The sequence below is a fragment of the Ovis aries genome, chromosome 20 (genome assembly GCF_016772045.2).
Source record: "Ovis aries strain OAR_USU_Benz2616 breed Rambouillet chromosome 20, ARS-UI_Ramb_v3.0, whole genome shotgun sequence".
Taxonomy (NCBI): domain Eukaryota; kingdom Metazoa; phylum Chordata; class Mammalia; order Artiodactyla; family Bovidae; genus Ovis; species Ovis aries.
Window position 1 is genome coordinate 27059882 of NC_056073.1, and position 25873 is coordinate 27085754.

General features: G+C 52.0%; 3 protein-coding genes across 10 annotated transcripts; 2 read left to right on the top strand and 1 right to left on the bottom strand.

The window, feature by feature from the left end:
* Positions 1 to 75: 75 nt before the first annotated feature.
* Positions 76 to 3816, bottom strand: TCF19 (transcription factor 19). Of its 2 annotated transcripts, none has more exons than XM_027958906.3 (4): positions 3700 to 3816; positions 2708 to 3125; positions 1113 to 1668; positions 76 to 859 (listed from the first exon to the last, which is right to left on the bottom strand). In XM_027958906.3, exons 2-4 carry the CDS (start codon positions 2943 to 2945, stop codon positions 619 to 621), a joined length of 1035 nt encoding a protein of 344 aa, XP_027814707.1. In that variant the 5' UTR covers positions 2946 to 3125; positions 3700 to 3816; the 3' UTR covers positions 76 to 618. The 2 variants fall into 2 exon arrangements, with proteins under 2 accessions (XP_027814707.1, XP_004019044.2); XM_004018995.6 differs by having other exon boundaries at positions 2708 to 3272.
* Positions 3817 to 4090: 274 nt separating this feature from the next.
* On the top strand, positions 4091 to 15925 carry CCHCR1 (coiled-coil alpha-helical rod protein 1). Of its 7 annotated transcripts, none has more exons than XM_042237416.2 (18): positions 4091 to 4139; positions 5316 to 5382; positions 5461 to 5674; positions 7299 to 7602; positions 9927 to 10090; positions 10206 to 10341; positions 10525 to 10635; positions 10837 to 10986; positions 11466 to 11576; positions 11661 to 11767; positions 13083 to 13195; positions 13359 to 13404; positions 13564 to 13700; positions 13835 to 14023; positions 14119 to 14220; positions 15047 to 15198; positions 15308 to 15479; positions 15681 to 15925. In XM_042237416.2, exons 2-18 carry the CDS (start codon positions 5367 to 5369, stop codon positions 15788 to 15790), a joined length of 2334 nt encoding a protein of 777 aa, XP_042093350.1. In that variant the 5' UTR covers positions 4091 to 4139; positions 5316 to 5366; the 3' UTR covers positions 15791 to 15925. The 7 variants fall into 7 exon arrangements, 5 of the variants coding, with proteins under 5 accessions (XP_042093350.1, XP_004019026.1, XP_011956397.1 ...); XM_004018977.5 differs by lacking the exon at positions 4091 to 4139 and adding an exon at positions 4184 to 4269; XM_004018978.6 differs by lacking the exon at positions 4091 to 4139 and adding an exon at positions 4610 to 5018.
* A 2017-nt stretch (positions 15926 to 17942) lies between these two features.
* On the top strand, positions 17943 to 19414 carry PSORS1C2 (psoriasis susceptibility 1 candidate 2). Its single transcript, XM_004018998.5, has 2 exons — positions 17943 to 18038; positions 18681 to 19414. Exons 1-2 carry the CDS (start codon positions 17987 to 17989, stop codon positions 19034 to 19036), a joined length of 408 nt encoding a protein of 135 aa, XP_004019047.1. The 5' UTR covers positions 17943 to 17986; the 3' UTR covers positions 19037 to 19414.
* Positions 19415 to 25873: the final 6459 nt, after the last annotated feature.

Consider the following 25873-nt stretch of genomic DNA (forward strand, 5'->3'; position numbering starts at 1 on the left):
AATTTTCCAGACTAACCAACTCCATTCTGTCAAGAACTGGAAGGCAAGGAGTATCAGACCCACACAAAGAGTAAATACCTTAGAGCGTATGAAGCTGCTCATTCTTTATTTGGAAATGGAAGCAAAGCTCTGAGAAGTCAGGTCACAGTCATTGTGGTCAGCAGCAGGACCACCCACAATGTAAGGAAGTTTGGGGTCTGTGCTCTAGAAATGCCTTAGGGATACCATCAAAAACATTAAGAACTTGCTTGTTCAAGGCTGGGGCTTATACCTTCCCAGGCATGACCTCTACAATTGATGGGTGCTCTTGACCACAGACATTCTAGTATCCATGACAAGGACCTACAGCTTGTGACAGTGGGAATTTCCAGCTCACTGGTAACTTCCTGGAGGCAGCAGTATCTTTGGCAGGAAGCCATCTCTTCTGTCACCTTGGCCACAAGGCCCTGCTCCAGGCCTTGAATTGATAATCCACAGGAGTGGACCCTTCTCCTGAGTCATTCCCTCCTGGAGAGGCAAGGATAGAAGAGGGCAGCTCTTAGGACCCATTGGCACCCTCAGTGTCCACCCCTGGCCTGGAGGTGCTGGCTCTGTCCTCTGGTGCTTTGGCGGTGGGCCTTAGGTCTGGATGCCTGCACGACAGCCTGGGCACCGGAAGTCGGCCTCCCTGGCAGCCTGAATGCTGCAACCAACACAGGCCACATGGAACCAGATGTCACAGCCATCACACTGAACCCAGGCCACTGTCTCTTCTTGGGGTAGGCAGCAACAAGGGGCTGCACAGGGCTCCCCGCCCCCAACTGCAGGGGGAGCCCTGGAGTTGCTCAGTGGGTGCTTCCGAGGACGCCCGCGTCGATTTCTGAAGGAAGGGACACAAAAACCAAGGTCACTGGAAACCTGTAGAAGCCTGGAACTTCTCCCCTGGATAACTGCAGAGGGACCCCATAGAGATTCACTAGACTAATGGTGAATCTGGCTAGCACAGCTAACCCAGGTCTTGTCATCACAACAGGTGTTCCATCTCCCATCCCCACCACCCACGCATTTAGGTACATCTCAACCTAGGGCTCTAAAAGAACCAAAGGCAGTGAAATAAAGCCAAGTTCACTTACCCACTGGGTGTCGGCGGGGTTTTCTCTACGCGGAGTTTTTTCCTAGGCTCCGGCAGGACTGGTGAGGGGCTCTTGGGAGCCTCTCTCTCATCATCCAGTTCTTCCAACACGCGGTGAGCCGACTTCCTCCGGTTTCTTGGGGGTGGGGCAGAAGGGGCAGTCCCCGCTTGCCCGGTGGGAGTGGGAATAGGCGGACTCTGTGGCCCACCCCCACTCCGTGAGAAGGTGAGGGGCTGCGAGTGGAGCTTGCTGAGGCTGCCAATGGAGTTGAGGATCAGCGTTGCTTTGGGGGCTGGGGAGAGGGTGCTGAGCGGACGCTGTGGAGCCCCCTGGGAGGGCAGCATGGGCCGGAAACCAACCCCGGTTCCCTCTTCTCCCCTAGACCGTGGGGTAGTAATGGCAGCAAAATCTTGAGGTTTGACTCGGACTTGCTGAAACAAGTAGAACTCTGAAGGGCTGGTTCCTGGGGGCCCTTCAGGGCCAAAGGTCAGAAGATCACCATCATTCAATTCCAGCCTGTGACCCCTTGGGAGTCGGACATTATTGACCAAAGTCCCTGTTGATTATGGGGCACCAGACAGATAAAGAGAACGACAAAAACAAACGACTGGTCAGCAGTGGAGAAATCTGGTCCTGTCTGGTTTTCTGGGAAATATGAGGAAGAACACATGCATGTCATGAAATCCTCACATTCTAAGTCCCTCAGTAAGTAGGTGTCATCAGATAAGAAACTCCCTGGGAGCTAAGAATTTTTTTTTTTCCTTATGCTCTCCCTCAAGGCACATGAAATGAACTTCCCTCAATCCACTGAGGTCTGGGTCTCAGAGATGCTCACTCTCAGTTCCAGTTAACAGCATAGCTCAGACTATCTGAGTTCAAATCCAAATTCCACCATTTACCTGTCACGTGACCCTGGACAAGTCAGCCTCTTTATGCTTCATTTTCTTTGTAAAATGAGGCATTTGTGCTCACCTATATTTAATGCACATAAAACAGTTCTTGGCGCATAATAATAAACAGGAAATGAATGTTGGCCAATTGAAGTTATCTAATCCCCACAACACTCCTCACTTTCAAAGACATATTTTAGCTAAGAGGAAACTAAGACCTAGAGAGGTGAAGTGGCAGGTCTGAGTGATGTTACCAGGGGCCAACAGCAGAACTCGTAAACCCAGGCCTCCTGAGGCTGCCTAACTGCCTCCAAGTCAGGGAGTAACGCCCATGTCCGGATGATTAAAAGATAATTCAACATAAAACACAACTGCCCTAAGGCAAGGACAAATGTCTAAACAATCTGGAAACTGAAGTCTAAGCTTGCCCCCTCACTGCCCACCATGGTCTCAGAACATCCCCACTGTGATGCCCCAGTCTGTGGATCTATCTCCCACCCACTCTATAAGCTAAACAGGATCAGCCCCACAAAGAGCTTCCGACACTGCACATTTCTGGTGGAAAGACAGAAGTCTGCATGACAACCGTCCATCCAACCTGATGGGGAGTTTGGGAGGCCAGCAGAGTCCCTGTGGAGTCTCTTAATTCATTCCAGCCCAAAACTGCGACTGCCCTGGCATAAGGCTGCTCTGCTCACTCCTCACCTTGGCTGCTGTGGTTCTCCAGGCTGACCCTCCAGTCATCACCCTGGCGCTCGGCATGCAGCTCTGCGTGGACCCCAGAAATGAAGCCTGGCTCGTGCTGTGGCCGCAGGGTCACATCACAGAGGTCGGCCCTGCAGCCCAAACGGTAGGTGCAGCCAGCTCCACTGGGGGGGTGGAAGGTGTGGAGATCGACACCCTTGCCGACCCCTATGCGCAGCAGCTGGAAGCAGGGCAGCATGGGCGGGGCCCCCTCGGCACCACCTCTTCACTTCAGGAATCCATCACCTTGTCCACTTTCCTGGGCCGTGCACAGCTGGCCTAAATTCACTTTCCGTCTGATGCAAACTTGAGCTATCCTTTGTGCAATTTCGACTTTGAGCACACTCCCTGAGTAGGGCAAATTCAGGGTGCACGGAGCCTAGGATGCGATGTAAAATTGGCTGTCAACAGCTTTGCAACGGAAAAAATTTGGTGAAAGTTCCAGTGTAGTGCAAAATAGAAGGCGTCCTGTGGCACGAAGTTGAATCGGATCCTCAGGCCGCAAAATATTCCAGGAGCCTTCAATCTGGGCAAGTCAACAATACATTAGGCAGCTTATAGGGAAATTCGAACTGTAGGTGTGGGGGGGGCGGGGGAGGGGCGCTGCTTCTGTGTGATATACTAACTTGCCTCTTCAGTGTAATTTAGAGATGAGAAGCTTCTTCCTGTCAAACCTGCTTTTCCTAATAGAGTAACCCGCCTGCTAGCTCACGCTTCACTCTTCTAACCAATTCCTCATTCATAACTAGCTAGCTTGACCCCCAGTGGGAAATGTACTCAGTCACCCCTCAAAGGCAGTGCAAACGGGGCTCTACGTTGTCCAACAAAGTGGATCTAAACCCCTGCTTTCTGGTTTCTCCAGGTGGGATAAAAACAGAGGAAAGGGCTTCCCAGGATGATTCAAGACAAATCCAGCCTTTTCCCTCCCCGCCCCAGCCCGGATTCGTATCTACCGCGCTGTGCAGTCTCGGAATGGTTCCCTCTCCAGGTAATGCCAGCCTATGCCGCAGCCCAGGACCTCTCGGGATCGGCCGGGGTTGGTGCTCCTGCGGCTGTTTGACAGCGAAGAAGCCAGGGCCAGGAGGGGCGCGGTCTCCGCGCGCGCGCATCGTCGACCCCGCCTTCGGAATTCCCGGGTCCGGACTTCGAGCGGAGTGAGCGCGTCCCCCGAGCCGTTTCTGATTGGCCATCTCGTTTGCCTTCCTTCTCTCCATTGGGCGACGCGCTGGGATCTCCCGCCTTCCGCGTTTTCTGATTAGTTCACAAGTTTTCCCGGGTTCCCGGAGTTGGGAGGAGCCGCCAGGGCGCGGAGAAACCCCTAACGCCTTAATTGGGCCTGGCTTTAGACACTACTGCGCCTGCGTGCGCCGCTTCCCCGCCTCCTTCCGGAGAGGTAACCCTACAGGCTTAAGAGCGTCCCGCCAACCTGCCCGCTTTGCGCAGGCGCGGCCAGGGATCCAGGCAGCGACCGGGAGCTAGGTGTAGGGGGTGTGGCCAAAGGGCTGTGGGGTCTCTCGCGCTGGGTAAGGGGCATTCGGGAAGAGTCAGTTGGGGGCGGGAAGGGGCTGAGAGGGGGTGCGGGGGTGGGTTCAGGGGTCCACCGGGCGGAGGGGCGTAAGGGCAGGGTAAAGGAACAAATGAGGTGGTCAGAACAGCCTTAGAGCTCAGCGTCCAGCAGGGCGAAGACTCAGGAGGATCTGGGAGAGAGGAGGGAGGGAGTGCAGGCTACTGAGACATGAGAGGGTGAGGGGCCAGCATAATTCCTTCAGGATAAAAGCAAATAGTGATGTAGGGAGGGATAGGGATCCCAGATTGGGAGAAAAATAGATGAATTCGGGTGGGAGGGTGGGGAGATCTTGACAAGCCCTCTCTGCTCTAGGACTCTGGAGAGGCAGGTGGGAGGCAGGAATGGAAGCTGAGGGGACGATAGAGAGAAACTGAGTGGAAAGTTGCTGGCACGGTTTGGATAAGATGTCCGAAACTAGCTGGCTTTTCTGCTAAGGAGTCCAGGCTGCCTGGATTCCCCCAGGGGTTCTGGGGAGGCATTCTGTGCTACATGTGGCCGCATTCATCAGGGGCCAGGCCTTGGGTCAGCGCTCTAATAGGGAAGGACCCGGGAGTCATGGCTTGGTGGTGTCTGGATGGGCTTCCCCAAGGTCTTGGTGAGCCATGGAGAGAACTCTGGAGACTGGGCTCACGGCCCCTGCATCGCATACCTCAATTGTCACCTTCATCCAGGAACTGCAGAGACCATAGAAACTTAAGGAGGAGGGTAAAGGCACTGTCCAGAATTCTAAAAGTATGAGTAAAACTTCACAGCCCCTCAGCCTGTCTCAGTAAATTGTCTCCACCTCATGGCTGTTGCCATAGTCTGTCAGGAACCAGACTGAGACAAGCAAGGGATCTTGGGGTACTTCCTGCTTCTTTTGGGAAGTAGAATAAGAAAAGCTAAGAGTCGGATGGACCTGGCTGTTATTTAAGGATTATGACTTTGTTATTGTAGGGGCTCTCTTTTTGGAAGGAGGCCTGAAAATTGAATTGGAGTGTCTTTGTTTCTCCTATTGTTTAGGGGGGCATAGATGGCTGTACACCGACTCTAGAGACTTCAAATAATGTGGAGATGTTTCGACCTTCAGGTCAGTGGGACCTGGCATGGGGACTGGTGATTGTGTCTCCCTGGAGAACTGAGTACCTTTGTCCTTACGATTCTTTAGGTTCCACTGGGCTGATTCCCCCATCCCACTTCCAAGTTCGGCCCCTTCCAACACTGCCGAGAATGGCTCCCACATGGGCCTCAGACGCTCCCCTGGTCCAGCGCCCAACCCATCAAGATGTTTTAGAGAGGCGGCCAGACAACCAGAGACCTCAAGTTACCATGTGGGAACAGGAAGTTTCTGGCAAAGGGCAGGAACCAGAGTGGAGAGGCAGGTATGGATCTAATGTTACTGTTCTCTTGGGCTTGCTTGCCAATGACCCTTCTTGACTGTAATAGAGTCCTTACCCTCTTTCAACCCTTAGTTCCACAATTTGTTCATTTTTTTTTAGAAGCAATTGTTGGTGTCTACAATGCATAAATAATAGCAGTGTGCTAGATGCTAGGGACAAAGATAACAAAAATAAATAAGATATCCTGATATCAAAGAATTTTAAATCCTAAGGGAAGAAATTGGTTGACCCACAGCTGATTGTACTAAGCGTAGTATAAGGCAGGCTGAAGAAGTGTGGGCTGGGTATACAGACTGGGTGCTGTAGTAGTACGAGTTCATCTGGTGGAGCTGGCCATGCTCTCTGTCAGTGTGTTGTCTGTGAAAATTCTTATTCTTGATGTTTCATGTGAATCTTTTCCCAAATGTACTGGACCATCCGTCTGCCATTTTGTTCCTGAGCAGGATTGCAATTGGGTCTACTTTGGGCCCTGTCAAAGGGAAAGAAGGAGGATGATGAAAGGGGAGCGTGAGAGTGTCAGGGGATGGAGACTCTGTGGCTTGTTTGGCTACCCTCTAGGGGTCCTTTGTCCAGTCACTTAATTTCTGTAGGCTACAGATCCTGTAAAAAGGTGTTGGGGAGTCCAGTGGTTAGGATTCCAGGCTTTCACTGAAGGACACATGTTCAGTCCTTGCTTTGGGATCTAAGATCCCACAAGCTGCATGGCACAGCTGAAAAAAAATTTTTTTACAGTGCTCTGGTTCTGGGCCTCAGTGAGGGAACTGTGTCAAGAATCATCTTATAAGCTGGTTTCAGCTCTCTAGAGGTTGGGACTTTGTGATTTATTGAGATGCTGCCCTCTCAGACTTCTCATGCAGGATATCTAACAGTTAAATAATCTTAACTGGCGTCTGGCCTTGCCATACTGATACTGGAAGCCATCACCTCTCTTTGTACCTCCATCAAACTTTTCCCTGCCCTTAAGTCAGAATTCAGCAGTCTCAGTGTCCTTCAGACTTCTCCAATTCAGAATGTGTAGCCTAATGATGTGGAGAAGACGATAGCACCCCACTCCAGTACTCTTGCCTGGAAAATCCCATGGACGGAGGAGCCTGGTAGGCTGCAGTCCATGGGGTCGCTAAGAGTCGGACATGACTGAGCGACTTCACTTTCACTTTTCACTTTCATGCATTGGAGAAGGAAATGGCAACCCACTCCAGTGTTCTTGCCTGGAGAATCCCAGGGACGGGGGAGCCTGGTGGGCTGCCGTCTATGGGGTTGCACAGAGTCGGACACGACTGAAGTGGCTTAGCAGCCGCAGCAGCAGCAGCCTAATGACGTGCACGTGTGATGGTTAACACATCTGTCTGTATATTGCCTTCAAGAGAGGTTATGGTCCATGAACTCAGCTAGCTTTTCAGGTCCTGTGGACCCAGATATGCTTAGTAGGGCTGCCTTGAATGATGATGGTGACGGAATGCAGAGATCCCCATGGCCCAGCTTCATTCCCTGCATCCCTCCACATAGGAGCAGAGGGATCCTCTCCTCTTCTTTTGTCTCCATTCATGCCTTGGCCGCTCTCACCACCTGACTGACCTGTCCCACCTATGCTAACTTGTCTCTGAAGGTGCACGGAATTGGCAGGGTCACAGGCCCTGAGTCAGCAGGCTGAGCTGATCTCTCGACAGCTGCGAGAGCTGCGGCGGCTGGAGGAAGAGGTCCGGGTGCTACGGGAGACCTCGCTGCAGCAGAAGCTGAGGCTGGAGGCTCAGGCCGTGGAGCTGGAGGCACTGGCACGGGCGGAGAAGGCTGGCCGCGCTGAGGCTGAGGGCCTGCGTGCCGCCCTGGCTGGGGCCGAGGTTGTCCGAAAGAACCTGGAAGAAGGGAGCCAGCGGGAGTTGGAGGAGGTTCAGAGGCTGCACCAAGAACAGGTGAATGTGGGTGTGGGGAAGGCTCGGCTGCCCAGTGGGGAGCTAGGCGGGAGCTCCCCAGCAAAGAGCAGGTTTTGCCGAAAAGAGCGATGAGGTGTTTGGTGAAGGTAAAAAAATACAGGTGACCTGGAAAGAGGGAGAACTTGGGTGTGTTGTTCTTATTCAGATTGCCCTTTTCCGCTCAGACTCAGGTGACCTCCCATCCCCTGAAGCCCTGCTTCCTGTTCCAGGGGGAAGTAGTTTGTCTTCCAACTTTACTCCAGGTACCCAGTTCATCTGGGAGCATTGGGAAGGGGAGTGAGGGGTGTGGGAGGGGTCCTGAGGTGGACTGGGAAGGGGAGATAATTCAGTCAGCAGGCATGTGTCCGTACTCCCTCTTTGCCATTCCTGAGACAAGAGCTGGGACACTGGGGTGAGCAAATCAGTCAACTCTCTGTCCTCATGGGTGGAGCTGACAACCCAGTGGAAGACACACACATTCAGTGCCTTATTTAACTATAATTAATTACCTGTGATCGGGAGAAGTACCATGAAGGAGGACAAAGGAGCCCCACTGGTCGAGGGGCTGGGGAAGGCCACCCAACCAGTCGCTGTGTTCAGAAATGGAACCATAAAGATCCTGAAAGAAAATGAGGGTGAATTCCTTTGTGACTTGGGAATGGGAAAGACTTTCTACCTATGAATCAATCCAGAGCCATTAAAGAAAAGATTGATATATATTGACTTTATAATACCAAACTTAGGAATGACAGAGTAGAATCAGAGGGTAAATCATGGGCTTCCCTGGTGGCTCAGCTGGTAAAGAATCAGCCTGGAATGCGAGTGACCTGGGTTCGATCCCTGGGTTGGGAAGATCCCCTGGAGAAGGAAATGGCAACCCACTCCAGTATTCTTGCCTGGGAAATCCCATGGGCATTGGAACCTGACGTTATAGTCCATGGGGTCACAAAGCATCAGACACGACTTAGCAACTAAACAACAACAAAAGGGTGAATGACAAACTGGGGGAGAATATTTCCAGGTCATACCACAATAAAAAGTTAATATCCCTACTGTGTAATGTGTGCCTAGAAACCGATAAAGGAAGGACAGCAATCCAGTCGAAAAATGGACAAAGGGGGTCGTTCAAAAGAAAGCTCTTTTCAGTTCATGAAAGATGCTTAATGATAAGCAGTCGACATTTGTGTTAAATCAGAGTTGGCTGGTGGGTAGGCCTGCGGGGAGGCGATGGGCTGGTGCATGTGGATGTGCATGGGAGGGGGCCAGAGAGGCTTGAGCACAAGCGACAAGACAGGCTCTGGGGCTGTGCTGGAGTGTGAGGCCTTGGGCCCGTTCAACTTTATAGTTTACCTTAAGAGCAGTGGGCAACCATTGAAAGGTTTCAACAAGGAAATGACATGATCAGATTTGTATTTTATATGTAGAAGTTTTGTGATTCGTGTCCAAAAAGCTCACGGTGACTGTGGTATGGAGATAGGGCTAGAGGCAGGCAGGCTGGAAGTGAGGGCAGCCATTTCCACTCCTTCGCCCGCCACAGCATGACTCCTTCAGCGTATCTGACACCTTTACCACTGCTGGAGGTACTGTGAGAAAGAGACAAGCTCCTTGCCTTCCTGGCTTCCTTCCGGATGGCAGGAAGTAAATAGTAAGCAGGTGCAGAAGCAGGATCAGTTTGTAATGATAAGTGCAGGAAGGGCAGGAACAGATGACGGGACTGGGTCGGGGGTGGGTGGGGAGTAGCGGCCCTGGGAGGCGATGTCATGGAGATCTGAGGAGCTGGGGGAAGCAGGCCTCTGGGTAGACTCTGAGGTGGGAAGGAGCAGACTTGTTGGGAGTTCGGGGGGCGGATGATGAGAGAGCACTGTGGCTGCAGCAGAGTGGGCAGTGGAGAGACAGGATGTGAGCTCAGAGGCTAAGAGCTGGCAGAGGCCAAGGCATGACACAGACTTCACAGACCCAGGGCAGAAGCTGGTCTGAACGCCGTGGGAAGCCACTGGAGGATTCTAAGACCGCTCAGAAGATTGTTGCCATTGTCCAGGCCAGAGATGAGGTGGTTTACCTCAGGCTGGTGGCCCTGGATATGGAGAGAAGTGACAGTATTCTGGGGGGAGGCCTGACAGGAGGTGCTGATGGCCTGGAGGGTGATGGGAAGTGAAGCGCCAAGGATGGTCTCTGTTTTGCTTTGTGCAGTTAGATGATTTCTCGGGTGATTGTCCAGGGCCACAGAAAGTGGGAGTGAAGGCCAATGATGAAGCAGGGGGTGGATTTGGAAAGCCCAAGTGTGGGCCAGCTGGCCCCTGCTGAGTCCTCCCTTCTCTCTGCAGCTCTCTTCCTTGACCCAGGCTCACCAGGAGGCCCTTTCCGGTTTGACCAGCAAAGCTGGGAGCCTGGAGAAGTCTCTGAATAATCTGGAAACCCGAAGGTCAGGGGAAGCCAAGGAGCTAGCTGCGGCCCAGAGGGAGGCCGAGCTGCTGCGGAAGCAGCTGAGGTGAGTTCCGGGGGGTGGGCGACCCAAGGAGGATCTGGCAGTTGGTGGGGTGGTGGGGAAAGTGGGTGTCCAGGGTGGCCCCCTGATGGCTCCTCTGCTCCCACCCCAACCCTAGCAAGACCCAAGAGGACTTGGAGGCTCAGATGACCTTGGTTGAGAACCTGAGGAGGTATGTGGGGGAGCAAGTCCCTCCGGAGGTCCACAGCCAGGCATGGGAATCAGAGCGACAGGAACTTCTAGAAACTGTCCAGGTGAGAGTGCTCGGCCTGGGACGGAACACGAGGGCTCAAGTCCTGGGCAAGGGCCCCTGGAGAAGAACATAGGCCCTGGGAGAAAAGGCAGTGCCGTGGAGGGGTGCACAGGTTGGGCGCCACCGGAGGGCCACTGGCAGACCTGATGGAGGTGGCTGCCCGCTGTCCCCACCCCACCCGCAGCACCTGCAGGAGGACCGGGACAGCTTGCACACCACCACCGAGCTGCTGCAGGTGCGCGTGCAGAGCCTCACACACATCCTCTGCATGCAGGAGGAGGAGCTGGCCCGGAAGGTAGGCCCCTGGCCCAGGCCCCTCGGCCCCTGTGCGCGGGAGGGGTTGGTGTGCCATTCCCAGAACCTGCTGACATCTTTCTTCCCCTGAACACCTCTCCTTGCTGTGGCTCCTGATGCCAGGGCCAGATAGGAGAAACCAGACCCACCTCCTTCCTCTGCTCCCCCAGGAGCCCGCACTCCCTGCTTCCTCCATCTGCAGGTTCAGCCTTCAGACTGCCTGGAGCCCGAGTTCACCAAGAAGTGCCAGTCCCTGTTGAAGCGCTGGCGGGAGAAGGTGTTTGCCCTCATGGTGCAGCTGAAGGCCCAGGAGCTGGAACACAGAGAATGCGTGGAGCGACTGAAGGGACAGGTTGCCTGGAGCCCACTTCCTCCTGTGCTCTCCCCCAGCTCCCTGCTCCTTGTGGAAGGGATGGCGTTTATTCAACAGATACTTGGGGGGCTCCCCTGTGCTGGCTGCACAGCCCTGAGCAAAGGTTTACAAAGAACTGCTCTTGTAAGGCTTACACTGTGAGGTGGGCCAGCCTTAGGTAGGGTGGTCGGGGACAGCCTCTTCCAAGAGGTGACAATGTTCAAGGACCCGTGGGTGGCATGGGCCGAGGCTGTGGGTCCTTATGGGCAGGTCACAGGGCAGTTCCTCAGGGTGTGGGCACATGGAACATGCTTCTGGAAGGAAACCTGGACTCAGACTCCATTCTCAAGAACTGGGCTTCTTGTCTCTCAGTGTGGCCTTCTTTCAGAGACCTCTGCACCTGCCCCTGCCTTCCCAATGCTTCCCCCACCCCCACCTTACAGCTTTCTGCTCTGGACCTGCCTCCTCTCCTTCCCCAGGTGGCAGAGCTCCAGGAAAGAGTGGAAACCCAGTGCCAGGAGCAGGCCATCCTGCAGCGCTCCCTGCAGGACAAAGCTGCCGAGGCGGAGGTGGAGCGGATGGGCGCCAAGGTCAGTGTCTTAAGACGGGCAGAGGCTGAGGGATGGTAGGGAGACCTCAAGCAGGGACCCCCTTCTTTACCTCACCCTTCCTAGGCCCTGCAGATGGAGCTTAGCCGCGTTCAGGAGGCCCGGCGCCGCAGGAAGCAGCAGGCAGCCCCAGCGGAGGAGCAGCTGAGGCTTGTGGCCAGTGCTGTCAGCAGGTATCTGGGGTGAGGGTGGGTGGAGTAGCATTCCTGCTTCCTTCCCCAGCTTCCTGGGCATCTTGAGGTTTAAGAGCCTCGGGCAAGTGGGGCTGGAAGGCTGGTCGTCTGGAGGGAGCAGGGCTGGATGTATCTAATCCTGTAAAAGTCTGTGTTTGTTTTCTATGGGGCACCCCCCCACCTCCACCTTGCCACATTCTCACCAGGGTCACTTGTTATGACTCCTACCCACTGCATGTTTGGCTGAGATGAGGTTAACTTCCTCCTGCAGTTAATAACAGCTTGAGCTAAACAGAGCACCTAGTAGGAAATGCAAGAGATGCGGGTTTGATCCCTGGATCATGAAGGTCCCCTGGATCGTGACGATCCCCTGGAGGAGGGCATGGCAACCCACTCCAGTATTCTTGCCTAGAGAATTCCTTGGACAGAGGAGCCCGATGGGCTACAGTGCATGGGGTTGCAAAGAGTCAGACACGACTGAAGTGACTTAGCACAACACAGGAGGATCGCCACCTTCAGAACTGTTCAAAGTTGGGGAGTATAGACACTTGATCTTTCTTTCTTTCTTTAAAATTTTGCAGGCAGGTCCTGTTGAGTTGGAAAAAATTTAACCTATTTTTTTTCTTTTAAAGTTGACCCACAGGCATACCTTGTTTTATTGTACTTTGCTTGATCATTCACAGATATTGCATTTTTTACAAGCTGAAGGTTTGTGGCAACTGCGTTGAGCAAGTCTATTGGCGCTATTTTTCCCCAACAGCGTTCTTTTCAAACTAATGCTGTTTTTAAATGTTTAGTTGTTTTTTAAAACATAGTGCTATTGCACACTTAATGGACTACAGTATGGCATAAACATAGCTTTTATAAGCGCTGGGAAACCAGAAAATCTATTTGACTTTTGCTTTGCGGTTCTGCTTTGCCGTATTTGCTTTGTTGCAGCGGTCTGGAACTAAACCCACAGTATATCCGAGGTCTGCCTCTACTTGCTTACTAGATATTCCGTCTGTTAATAAAGCGTATGCCAGTTTCCTTTTTAATCAGTTGCAAGCCTGTCTCTCATACCAACTTCCGAGTGTTTCCTTCACAGCTATTGTTGTAGAACCTTTAGAAACTAGATTGCTGAGGGGATGCGCAGGTTTCTTTGCACAGGTAACAACCCTTCCTCGGCTTTGGATGTCGGCTTCAGCTTCTCTTCCCCTTGGGTTGATCCCCCTTCCTTACTTTCTCCATGTATGTAGCAGCGCAGGATAGAGGGGTTGAGTCTTTTTGGAAATGAGGTGGGGTTGAGGATTTGGTGACCTTGTGTCCTCTCCAGCTTTCAGACCTGGCTCCAGGGCACCGTGGCCGAGGTGGAACGCGCCGCAGCCCAGCTGCCCAGCCTCAGCAGCCGAGTCAGCTATGCCGTCCGCAAGGTCCACACCATTCGGGGTGGGTAGGGCAACTGCCAGCCCTGCCCCTGCCCCTGCCCCACCAGCTCTCTCATCCTACACCTACCCTCCTGCCTCCTCCCCAGTCCGAGCATCTCCTTACGCCCCTGTTTCCCCTCCTCTCTGCAAACGCACCTCTCACACTCTATGCCTTTTCTCCCCAGGCCTGATGGCTCGAAAAGTGGCCCTTGCTCAGCTGCGCCAGGAGAGGTGAAGTCCGGGCCACTTTAGATTTACTGAGGGGCAGGAGTGGGGCTTTAGGGTGTTGGTTGCTGGGACCTGAAAAACACAAGGATGGAGGAAGGATAAGGGCTTAGGGGTCAGGCAGCTGGGTGATTTCCCCCATCTCTGTTTCCCTTCCTGTCTCAGCTGCCCGCCACCTCCACCGACCACAGACATGAGCCTTGAGTTGGAGCAGCTGCGGGAGGAGCGGAACCGTCTGGACGCAGAACTGCAGCTGAGTGCCCACATCATCCAGCAGGAGGTGGGCCGGGCCCGGGAGCAAGGTACGCCTGGTGCTTGCAAGTCAGTGAGCATGAGCCGGGGGGCCAGAGTCAGGGGGCCTTAGGGAGGAATAGGAGGAGGGAAGAGCTGGGGTCTAGGGCAGGGAGGAACCTGAGTGGGCACCTCCTCTTCCCAGGGGAGGCAGAGCGGCAGAAGCTGAGCGAGGTGGCCCAGCAGCTGGAGCAGGAGCTGCAGCGCACGCAGGAGTCGCTGGCCAGCCTGGGGCTACAGCTGGAGGCAGCTCGCCAGGGCCAGCAGGAGAGCACGGCAGAGGCTGCCAGCCTCCGGAAGGAGCTGACCCAGCAGCAGGAGATCTATGGGCAAGGTGTGCAGGAGCGGACAGGGGCAGTCCCGGGGTTGGGAGTGGTGGGCACCATAAGCCCAGGCTCCCCTGATGCCCTGTGTGCACCTCCACCCCAGCGCTGCAGGAGAAGGTGGCCGAAGTGGAAGGTCGGCTGCGGGAACAGCTCTCAGAATCAGAGAGGAGACTGAACGAAGCTCGTAGGGAACACACCAAGGCTGGTGAGAGTGGCTGGGATGCACGTGGGCTTCCAAGAAGGAGGAGGTGTTGAGGCATGAGATTATTGTCAAAACTATTTTGAAAGCTTTTTCTGTTTGAAGTGTGCAAGTCATGAAGTTATCAAGGAAGATGAATTCTCAAGTGGTAAACACACTTGTATAGCCAGTGCCCAGATCAAACAATAGCACTTGACCAGCCCCAGATCCCCCCAGCTCCTCCCAGTCACCCCCCTCCACAGAGGCAACGTGACATGCCAACGATTACCCCCAATTCTTATTGGGAAGAATTTCAAACACTTAGCCAAGTTAAAAGAATCATGTAATGGATACTCATCTGCCTTCTCCAGTGAGAGCAGCATTTTATAACCTTTGATCACATTTCCTGTTTATCTGTATATTTACACATATTGATATATATACATTTGGGGGGGCAGTTATTGAGAGTAAGCTGTAAACAACCTGACTATTCAGCTGCATCTCCCACAAGGAGAATATTTTCCTATGTAACCTCAATACTATGGTCACACTTTAAGAAAATGAATTGCACAAAATCTGATATCCAGTCCCCATTCAGATTTCCCCTCCAGTCCTCCAGGAAGCTTCAGGGATGGGGGAGGTACTTTGGGTTCATAGAGTCACAAGATTCTAGAGCGTCAGCCACCCCTCTGTCTATACAGAAGAGACTGAATGCCACAAAGTGTCCGTGGCTCCCTGAGTCACAGAGCTGGGGACCCCGTGTGCCGCCCATCCTTCTAGGCTTGTGTTCTCACTGCCTCGCAGCCTCTAGGCTGCCAACACACATCCCCTCTGTGGCCTGGCTTTCCTGCAGTGGTCTCCCTACGCCAGATCCAGCGCAAAGCCACCCGGGAAAAGGAGCGGAACCAGGAGCTCCGGCGCCTGCAGGATGAGGCCCGGAAGGAGGAGGGGCAGCGGCTGACCCAGCGCCTGAAGGAGCTGGAGAGGGACAAGAACCTCATGCTGGTAGGAGGCGGAGAGACTGGGCCCTTCATGGGCTGGTTGGGGAACAGAGCTGTGGAGAGGGGAGGGGGCCCTGCCTGGGCTCGGTGGCGTTTAACCCTCTCCTTCCCAGGCCACCTTGCAGCAGGAGGGTCTCCTCTCCCGTTACAAGCAGCAGCGACTGTTGGCAGTCCTTCCTTCCCCATCGGATAAGGGCGTACCTGTGGAGCCCAGCCCGAAGCCCTCAGAGTCGTCAGCACCCACACCCCCGGCAGTGGCCGTCTGCACCAAGGAGTCCATCAAAGGTAAGGGACGGAGGGCAGGGGGACCCTGGGAACCTTTCCTCCAGGCACTCTGCAGGGCTTGAGCCTTGTTCTCTGTGACGCTGGAGGCCCACAGCCTGCCTTGGGCCAAGAGCTTTCTCCCTTATAACCCTCCCACATCTGGTAGCAGCCCTGTTCCTCAGCACTGTGACTGACAGCCTTGTCCACCTCCTGTCCCTCCAGGATCCCTTTCTGTCTTGCTCGACGACCTGCAGGGCCTGAGTGAGGCCATTTCCAAAGAGGAAGCCATTTGTGAAGGGGACAGCCAGACCTCTTCTTCAGTCTGCCTCTGACCAGCTGTGAGGACCAGGAGGATGAGGATGGAAGGGGAATGGGTCGGGAAGGAGACTTCCTTCAGCCGCCCTCGGGGACACCAGCCGCCAAGATGTCATGAATTCTCCCGTGGCTCAATAAAGATGACAACAGTAGGAGTCGTGGTTTGGACAATTCTCTCTGGGAATATATGGAAATTTTCTCCCTGTAGCCTCTCTTGTCTGGGAAATGTGAGAACCAGTCCCTCATACAGCTCTTCCTGTAGATGGTTCTGTTTTCAAAATCCCTTTCCTAGGCTGCCCAGGAAGTTTTTGGAGAAGCTCCAGGTTTTGTTTTATTCTTAACTTTAGTTTTAAAACTACCTCTGGAGAATGGTCAGGGCAAGGGCACAAGGCAGATAAAACATTCACGTGCTCAGCAGGAATCACAGAGCCAGGCAGCGTCCTGCCTTGAGGGGGCCACTGGTGGGTTTGATTAACGGGTGGGTCCCTGCTCCCAAGACACTTGCCTTCTGGTGGGAGAGACAGACAACGGGCAGGTACCTACATGAACAAATGAATGTTTCAAACAAGTGCTGTGAAGAGGAAAAAAATGATAGTGACATGGTAGAAACTAGCTGTGTGGGGAGGGGTGGCTTTAGATGAGGGGACAGGCAGGGCTTCTCTCAGGAGGGATGTGCTGCTGGGGCCAGACTGCGGTAAGGAGCGGGCTGTGCAGCCATCTGGGAGAAGCACCAGGACGGACAGGTCCTGAGGGTGGGGGGAGCCCAAGGGAGGGTGCCGCAGGGAGAGGCCAGGCCTGGTGGAGCTTGGGTTTTACTCTAAGTCAATAAAAAGCCCTTGGAGGGAGGTCCCTGGTGGTCCAGTGGCTGAGACTCCACGCTCCCAAAGCAGGGGGCCCGGGTTCAGTCTCTGGTCAGGGAACTAGATTTCTGCATGCCGCAACTAAAGGTCCTGTATGCCACAACTCAGACCTGGTCCAGCCACATTAAATAAATAGCACTGGGAGTACTTTTTAAACTCAGAACAGCCATACAATTTGACTTACATATTTAAGAGACCTATCAACTGGCTGTGGAGGACGGGTTTGGGGGCATGGGATGAGGAAAGAGAGGAATAAAGTCTTTGAAAAACTGAGCCACAGGGGACAGTTGTATTCCTGGCCACTGGGGAGCAGACCAGGTTGTGGAGGAAGTGAGTTCAGTTTTGGACATTTGCTTCCGAGCGGCTTGTGGGACATCCTCACAGAGGAGTCCTTGCTGCAGAAAAGTTCACGGGGCATCTCTGAGCGAATCAGACCAGACAGACTGACGTTTTAAGGATGAGGGGAGAGAAGGGGGCTGCAGAGAGTTCCCACCAAGGACCAGGGGAAGGGCAGTGAAGATGCTAGAGGGAGGCGGAAGAGGCTGTGGTGCCAGGGGGCGGCTGAGGCAGCTTCTTCCAGAGCCTCTGGGTGTGACTGACTGGAACCAGCCCTGGGGTGGGGAGAAGGAATCAGGATGTCTTGTACTTCCTCCTTCAGCTACAGTCAGCCCAGGTGGCTCCTGGATGAAATTCCTCATGTGTCACTACTCGGGAGGCCCCCTTCGTGCCTGGAGAAGGTGTATGCTGGGGAGTGCAAATTCCAGGAAGAACTGAGCCCCAAGAGAGGGTTCACCCTGGGATGGGTGGCGGAGGCTCGGTTTACCAGCTGAGATGGCCCTGGCTGTGTCCCAGGTGTTCAAGAGAGCACCCCCGCCCATCCTCTCCCTCCTTGTCCCCCCAGTTGCCCGCCCTCTGCCCCGCATCCTGCCTCTCAGCCCCTATAATTACACTGCTTCCCCACGCATGCTTGCTGCCATTCCTTGGCTTCCGGGGACCTCGAAGGATGAGAGGTAGGAGTCCCTGTTATTAGGGTTCGCTGCAGGGTGTGTATGAAGGGGGACATGAAAACAAGGGTGGGGTGAGCAAGGTCTAGGTCATCGATAGAGCCTGGGTGGCTGGGTCCTGAGCTGAGGGACTAAAATGAGGGACGCCACCATCAGCGGTTACGCACCAGCCGTGGCCTTCCAGACGGGTTTGACCAGTCAGGTTTGGATGCAGTTCCTTGTGTGACAGGGCCGGCCCCTCCCCAGAGATCAGCCTCCATCACTCCCTCCTCCCCTATAAAGCCTCTTAGGGCTCCCAGACTCCCAGACTCAGGTGACCCCTGACTTTGGGGGCCAGGAGATAGCCAAGATGCTCAACTGGAAACTCCTGGGGATCTTGGTCCTTTGCCTGTTTGCTGGAGGTGAGCTGGGAACAGAGGCCCGGAGTATGATTTGGGGTGATCTGGGACAGTCAGGATGAGGCGAGGCTGAGATGGATGCGTAAGGACGGGGAGATTCTAGGAGATCCTGGGAGATGCATGTGAGGGGAAGAGTTAAGGGGATGGAGGTGATGTGAGTAGGTTCATTTTAGCACAGAATAAACTGCTGGTTTGGCTTTAGCTCCATGTGGTGATTTAGATCAGCATTCAGGGGTGCAGGCAAGTGTTCATCAGAGCTGGGGTCTCTGTTATGGGGGAGAAGGTTATTGTAGAGATGGGGTCTGGGTGCTACATGGGGCCTGGGTATAGATAGTTTTGGACCTCAGACATGTATAGGGGTTCTGCCAGTGGTGTGTCCCAAACAGGGTTGGATGGAGTTTATAGTGGAGGAAGGGAGGTCACGTCAGTTTAAAGTTGGTTCAGTCAGTAGTTCAGGACAGGGTTTCATATCATTTTAAGATCATGTTGGTATTCTGCGAATGTGTGGAGAGTTACTTTTGAGTTTTGTTTGTAGAATCAGCTCAGGCCGTGGTCCATCACAGAGAGGTGATGCTCCTGGGGTCCTAGCTGCTGGGAGAGGGGGGACCCTCACAACCTCTTACCTTCCTTCTTCTTCCTCTACAGGCATCTCAGGCAGTGGAGACCACCCTTCCCCCTCATCCAGAGAGATCTCAGAGGAGGAGGGCCCTCCACCATTGCCTCAGGGCCCCCCAATCCCTGGTGACCCCTGGCCAGGGGCACCCCCTCTCTTTGAGGATCCTCCACCTCCAGGCCCCAATCGTCCCTGGAGAGACCTGCCTGATTCTGGAGTCTGGCCTCCTGAACCCCCTAGAACTGATCCCCCTCAACCTCCTCGGCCTGACGACCCCTGGCCCGCAGGACCCCAGCCTCCAGAAAACCCCTGGCCACCTGCCCCTGAGGTGGACCACAGATCTCATGAGGAGCCAGACCTTGACCCACCCAGGGAGGAGTACAGATAACGGGCCCCCAGAGGCATCCTGGACCTCTGCTCTCAAACCCGTTTCTACCCTTCTGACTCCCCTTGAATTCTCCCCAATTTAGCGTTGACTCCTTAATTCCTTTCCTCATTCCTTCAGTTTTATTCTGAAGATGTTGTGCATATTTTCTGTCCCCTCTTGAGATCAGTATTTAAGCCCCACTTTCCCTCTCCTTTTTTCTCTGACAGCAGAACATCCCTACCTCCACCTCCCAGCTCCTCTTCCCCACCCCTGGAACTCAGGAGCAGGGCTGGCAGCACTATGTTCTCTCTGCTGCCACCTGGTGGCCAACCACTGGGAACTGTCAGGAGCCGATGATGCTTCCATGAAATGGAAAAATAAAATGCCATAATTTCTTAATTTTGACTCTAGGTTGCTTCTTTGCCAATGAGCAGGTCTTTGAATGTTCAGATGCATTTGTCACAGGCACAAACCTACAGAGATCTGGAAGTCATCTGAGTTCCTGTCTTGCCCATATGCATAAGGATGGGGACTCAGCAGGAGGAAGGTTGGAAATGCAACTATCAAGAGTAACAAGGAAATTCAGACCCATTCTGAGATCCCTATTTTGGAGAATGAGAAACCAAGTTAAGTCTCTCTTTAATTAGCTGACGGTTTGCCTACTCTGAGTGAACATGATAACTCTCCATGGGCTTTCATGGGCAGGACCAGGTTTTAATGAGGATCAATTTCCACAAACGTATGTGTTCCTTCCTAAAATGAATTTTCTTGAGAACTGTGTTTTCCATGTGCCTCTATTAACTGTTCTCCCACTAGACAGAGGAAGGCTGAGCTCTCTCAACCGCTGTGAACTGGACCACAGTGCTCTTTCTGGAGCTGGTAAATGAAGTCAATGGAAAACAAGAACCAGCCCTTTCCATCTCATTAAGAGATGTTTTCAGTAAAATTTACTTTTTTGTTTAATCACTGTCAATATTTGTTCAGTTCAGTTCAGTTACTGAGTCGTGTCCGGCTCTTTGCAACCCCATGGACTGCAGCAAGCCAACTTCCAGAGCTTGCTCAAACTCATGTCCATTGAATTGATGATGCTATCCAGCCATCTCATCCTCTGTCGTCCCCTTCTCCTCCTGCCCCCAATCCCTCCCAGCATCAGGGTCTTTTCAAATGAGTCAGTTCTTCGCATCTTGTGGCCAGAGTACCAGAGTTTCAGCTTCAGCATCAGTCCGTCCAATGAATATTCAGGACTGATTTCCTTTAGGATTGACTGGTTTGATCTCCTTGCTGTCCAAGGGACTCTCAAGAGTCTTCTCCAACACCACAGTTCAAAAGCATCAATTCTTTGGTGCTCAGCTTTCTTTAGAGTCCAACTCTCACATCCATACATGACCACTGGAAAAACTATGGCTTTGACTAGTCAGACCTTTGTCAGCAGAGTAATGTCTCTGCTTATTAATATGCTGTCTATGTTGGTCATAGTTTTTCTTCCAAGGAGGAAGAGTCTTTTAATTTCATAAAAATTGTTGTAGTTTTGATCAGTTGCATCTTTTAATAATTGTAATTTTAAATCCAGGACAGAGTAATTGTTTTTAATACTTATAGTCTTATGGTAACACAAAGTAAATTTAAATTTATGTACATATTTTTGTTAGAGATATACAATAAAAGACTTTCCCCAAATACACTAAAATACAAAAAAAGTGATGCGATGGAGAAAAAAATATAGGGAAATGAAATGGGAAGAGGAACTAGAAAGACAAATGAGGTAAATTTGCTGACTGGCTAATGGATTTGTTCACTTATGTAAAGGGTGTTAATGAACATGAAAGGGCTCTGTGTTATATTCCATCCACTAGATTTAAAAGAGTGATATGACTTTCTAAATATATAAGTATTTACAATTCCCCAGAAAGTGTGTCCTTTCAAGTATTTAAACTTGATTAAATATCTTAGTTGTTGACTTTAAAATGTGTAAAGGGTACATAGTTTCCCCAAATTCTTTCAGAGTGTATCTGAGCAGGAAAGCTGGAAGGGGTGGGGCCTAGAGATCCCAATGGCCTCGGGTCAGTCAAGTGGCTGGCTGTGTGGGATTGAAGAGGGGCTGAGAGAAATGAGGGCCCCTTGGCTTTAAAATCCACCCCTTAGGACTCAGTTTGCTTATGTGATAACTCCCATCAAAACCTACATGTGATTGATTTGAAAAACAAAACAAAAACAAACAACAAAAGACCATCTAAATTGAGAATTTGGAAATAATCTTAAAACTGGTAAGAACAGTGGAGGTTGAGTGTGTAATTTAATAAGCTTCAAAGTAGACTAGATTCAACCATTACCTAATACTCTCAATATATCCTCCAATGTTAGGTGCCACATGGTAATACAAGGAACAAAAATATACAGTTCCCACTCTCAGGAAGCCAAAATCAGGGGAGACAGAATCTACATGCAAAGTTAAATAACAATGTCACAGACTGTAAGGGTGCACTAACTTCATAATTACATGAGTAAACATAGTAAAAAGCCTTGGCAGTAAACGCCATGAGTTCAGAAGAGAGTCGCCCTGGAGCAGCTGGAGTAGTCAGGGGAGGCTTCCAGGAGGAGTCCCCGAGCGGGGCGCGGCAGGAAGGCCTGGTGCCAGAAGGGACGACCCGCCAGGAAGGGGCTGACGCGGGAGCAGGCGCAGAAGCTCGGGGCTCGCAGCCCCACGCCCACTCGCTCCAGGCCCCGCCCTGAGCCTCTGCCCGTGTGCGTGCTGTTTCCGCCGCCTGGAATAGTCCTCCTCTCCGCACAGAGGCGCGTTTATCTTCCGCGACGCCTCTCCGGCGCTGCTCCCCACCCTCACCAGCTAAGTCATGCGGTGCAGGTGTGCCTGGAACGGATCTCAGGGGGCAGTGTTTATTGCCAGCTCCCCTCCCCTCCCAGGCTCTGAAGCCCTTGGGCAGAGACTGTTCCGCGCATTCCTTCTCGGCCCGTTTTGGTGCCTACTGCAGTGCGCTGTCACCGTCAGCAGCCCACCTGTGCCTGGAAACCTTTCTCCCCGACATCGTTCGCTCTCCCACCCCGCAGCCCTTAATGGATAACAGACAAACACAGGGGTATCAGTACTCTAGTCTTCTGAGCCCAGGTCGCCCCCCCTTGGTTCCACGCAGTTGCTTGGCCTTCTTCCCTTCCTGGCCCCACTTTCCCACTCCCTTTCCCTCCTCCTCACCCTTATAACTTTGCTTTATTTTTTGGCTGAGCAGCCAGTCCTGTGGGATCTTATTTCCCCCACCTAGGATGGAACCTAGCAAGGGGATCCAACCAGTCCATCCTAAAGGAAATCAGTCCTGAATCTTCATTGGAAGGACTGATACTGAAGCTGAAGCTCCAATACTCTGGCCACCTGATGCGAAGAGCTGACTCATTGGAAAAGACCCTGATGCTGGGAAAGATTGAGGGCAGAAGGGGACGATAGAGGATGAGATGATTGGATGGCATCACCGACTCGATGGACATGAGTTTGAGCCAGCTCTGGGAATTGGTGATAGACAGGGAGGCCTGGCATGCTGCAGTCCATGGGGCTGCAAAGAGTCGAACCTGTGCCCCTTACAGTGAAAGCGGGGAGTCTTAACTACTGGACCACCAGGAAGTCCCCATAACTGTTCAATAAATCCCTTTACTTGAATTTTTGTTTTAGGATTTGCTTCTGGGACATCCGACCTGAGACACTAAGTAAGGTTTGCTACAAATCCTTGCAGCTACTTTTTACTGCGCATGTGCAGTAGGGGCACTGTTCCCCGAGGCTACAGATTAAGCTCTCACTTGATTTGCACAATAACCCTATTGTTATCACCATTTCTCAGAAGAGAGAAACAAAGGCCCAGAGAGGTACAGCGAGTCATGCAAAGTCACACTGTGGTGGGGGTGGGGGCGGGTTGGGGGAAGTGGCAAAACTGGGATTTGAACTGAGGTCTGTCCTGATTTTATCCCATCTCTTTAGTCATCTGTCTAACTCCCTGGGACTGCTTGAACACTTAATATATTGTATTAGGGTTCTCCACAGAAACAAAACCAATAGAATACACATGTGAAGTGAAAGTTGCTCAGCTGCATCTGACTCTTTGTGACCCCATGGACTGTAGCCCGCCAGGTTCCTCTCTCTACAGAATTCTCCAGGCAAGAATACTGGAGTGGATTGCCATTTCCTTCTCCAGAGGATCTTCCCGACACAGGGATCTTCCCTGGGGGATTGAACTCAGGTCTCCTGCAACAGGGAGATTTACTACAGGAATTGTCTCTTCAGATTATGAAGGCTGAGAACGCCCATGATCCGCCGTCTGCAAACTGGAGAACCAGGAGAGCCAGTGGAGCAATTTAATCCCAGTCTGAAGGCCTGAGAACCAGGGCAGCCAATGGTTTTAAGTCCCAGTATGAGCGCAGAGGCCCAAGAATCAAGGGGTTGATGGGGGTAAATCCCAGTCTGAGTCCAAAGACCAAGAACCAGATGCCTGAGGGCAGGAGAAGATGGGAGTCCTGCTCAGAGAGCAGAGTTGCCCTTCCTCCTCCTTTTTGTTCTATTCTGCCCTTAGATGGATGCCCACCCACACTGGTGAGGGCAAGCCTCTTTACTCAGTCTACTGACTCAAATGCTAATGTCTTCCAGAAACACCCTCACAGATACACCTGAACTGTAAGGTTTCATCAGGTCTCTGGGCATTCTTTAGCCAAGTCAAAAAAATTTTTTTTCAAATAGATTGATTTAGCTGCCAGGTCTTAGTTGCACCCCATGTGGGACCTAGTTCCCTGACCAGGGATCGAACCTGGAGTTCCTGTGCTGGGAGTGCAGAGTCTTTAGCCACTGGACCACTGAGGAAGTCCTCTGGCCTAGTCAAACTGACGCATAAAATTATATCATCACATACATGTTTGATGAATGGCTGAATTCATTAGTGAGTGGAGAGTAGATGAAAATGGTGAATGCGTGTGTACATATATATTTATACATATATAATTTTTTTTTCCTGGCTGGCTGCACCATGCGGCTTATGGGATCTCAGTTCCTCAACCAGGAATTGAGCCCAGCCTTGGCAGTGAAAGCTTAGAATCCTAACCACTGGGCCACCAGGGAACTGACAGAGTGAAGGGTTTATAGCCTGGAGAGGAGGGCGAAGCTGTGGGCCAGGTAGGTTGAGGGGAATTAGAGAAGGTCTCTGTGCCCGGCTTAGGAGCTCATATCTGAAAGCCTTTCTCCTTGGATAGTACTGTGTTTTTTGTAGGGAGCTGCACATACCTGGCTGGTGTATGGTGGCAGGGAGGTATGGAATGGAAGGGAAGAAGGAAGTCTGGACCCCTCAAACTGACTCTCAGCAACTTCCCAAGCCAGTGTAGTGAAGTTCGTTGGGAATGGAAAGAGAAAAGCATTCTTAAAACCGAGAAAGTGAGTGGAAAAACCGAGTCCCTGGAAAGGATCTCAGGCGCTTTACATCATTTCCACATGTTGGTTTCCATGTCTTTCTCACCTCGTTAAGTGTGAGCTTCTCGAGGGCAAGGATTGCATCTGGTCTGTCTTTGTATGCCTTACTTTTCTCCTAGTACTTGGCCCACGAGATGTTCAGTAAAGCAAATTATTAGCCCATTTCACAGATGAAGAAACTGCTGCCGACAGAGGTGGCTCACCTTCCAAGACAACACATGTGCTAAAGTCAACACAGGATGTGGCCTCCAAACCAAATTTTCCTCATTTGACCCAACAGGTGGATGAGTGGGAGAATGAAGGGAAAGCAAAAAGGAATTGGGGATTGTAATTCCTGTCACTAGGCAGCAGATATTGTCACCTAAAAATGCTGTGTTTATTAGCTGGGAGGAGGCCTGAGTGGGACTGGATGGTATGGAATATTAACACAGGGGAACCCATTGTGCCAGCTTATCCATTCAAATTAGACAATGCTGATTCTTCCCCACCTGCCTTGGCTGACCTCACCTAGGAGTGAATGCAGTGGGGACACTATTACATCTTATGTCAACATGGAGTCATAGAACTAAATAATAGAAGAGGATCAGAAAATCAGGGAACAATGGCTCAGTACCTTGGACATGCCAGGTAGTCAATAAATGCTTAGCCAATGAGAGAAAAGAAACTGGAACTAGTATCATGGTATAATCTAATTATAGAAGTTGAGTTACCTTGAGAAAGCACTGGGCACAGCCCTCAGCCTTTGGGCAGACAAATGATGTCTTTGGACTAGACAGGAGAAATGGCTGTGTGTTCTTCTTTGAAGATCTCTAGGCTTGGAAATGCCCATCTATTCATTTGTTTATCCATTTGCCCATATCAATTCAGTTCAGTTGCTGAGTCGTGTCTGACTCTTTGCAACCCCATGGACCGCAGCATGGCAGGCCTCCCTGTCCATCACCAACTCCCAGAGTTCACTCAGACTCACGTCCGTCAAGTCAGTGATGCCATCCAACCCTCTCATCCTCTGTCGTCCCCTTCTCCTCCTGCCCTCAATCTTTCCCAGCATCAGGGTCTTTTCCAATGAGTCATATAATGGTTATTTATTGACCACGTACTGTGTGAGGTGCTAGGTGATGGTGACAATCCCAAGAAGCTTCAGTCCTCCCTGCCTTCAAGGAGCTCTGTGTCTCAAGAGGAGACTGAGATGTAAACCATGACAATAAAATGTGATAAAAGTTAAGTTAGTAAGGTACGAGCCCAGGAGGGAAGTTCTAACTCCTCTGCCAATTTCATGTTTCATTCATTTGATTGAAGACTTGTTTTGGTATAGTTCTCCACGTGGCTCAGTGTAAAGAATCCACCTGCCAATGCAGGAAACACAGAAGATGTGGGTTCGATCCCTGAGTTGGGAAGAGGAGGAAATGGCA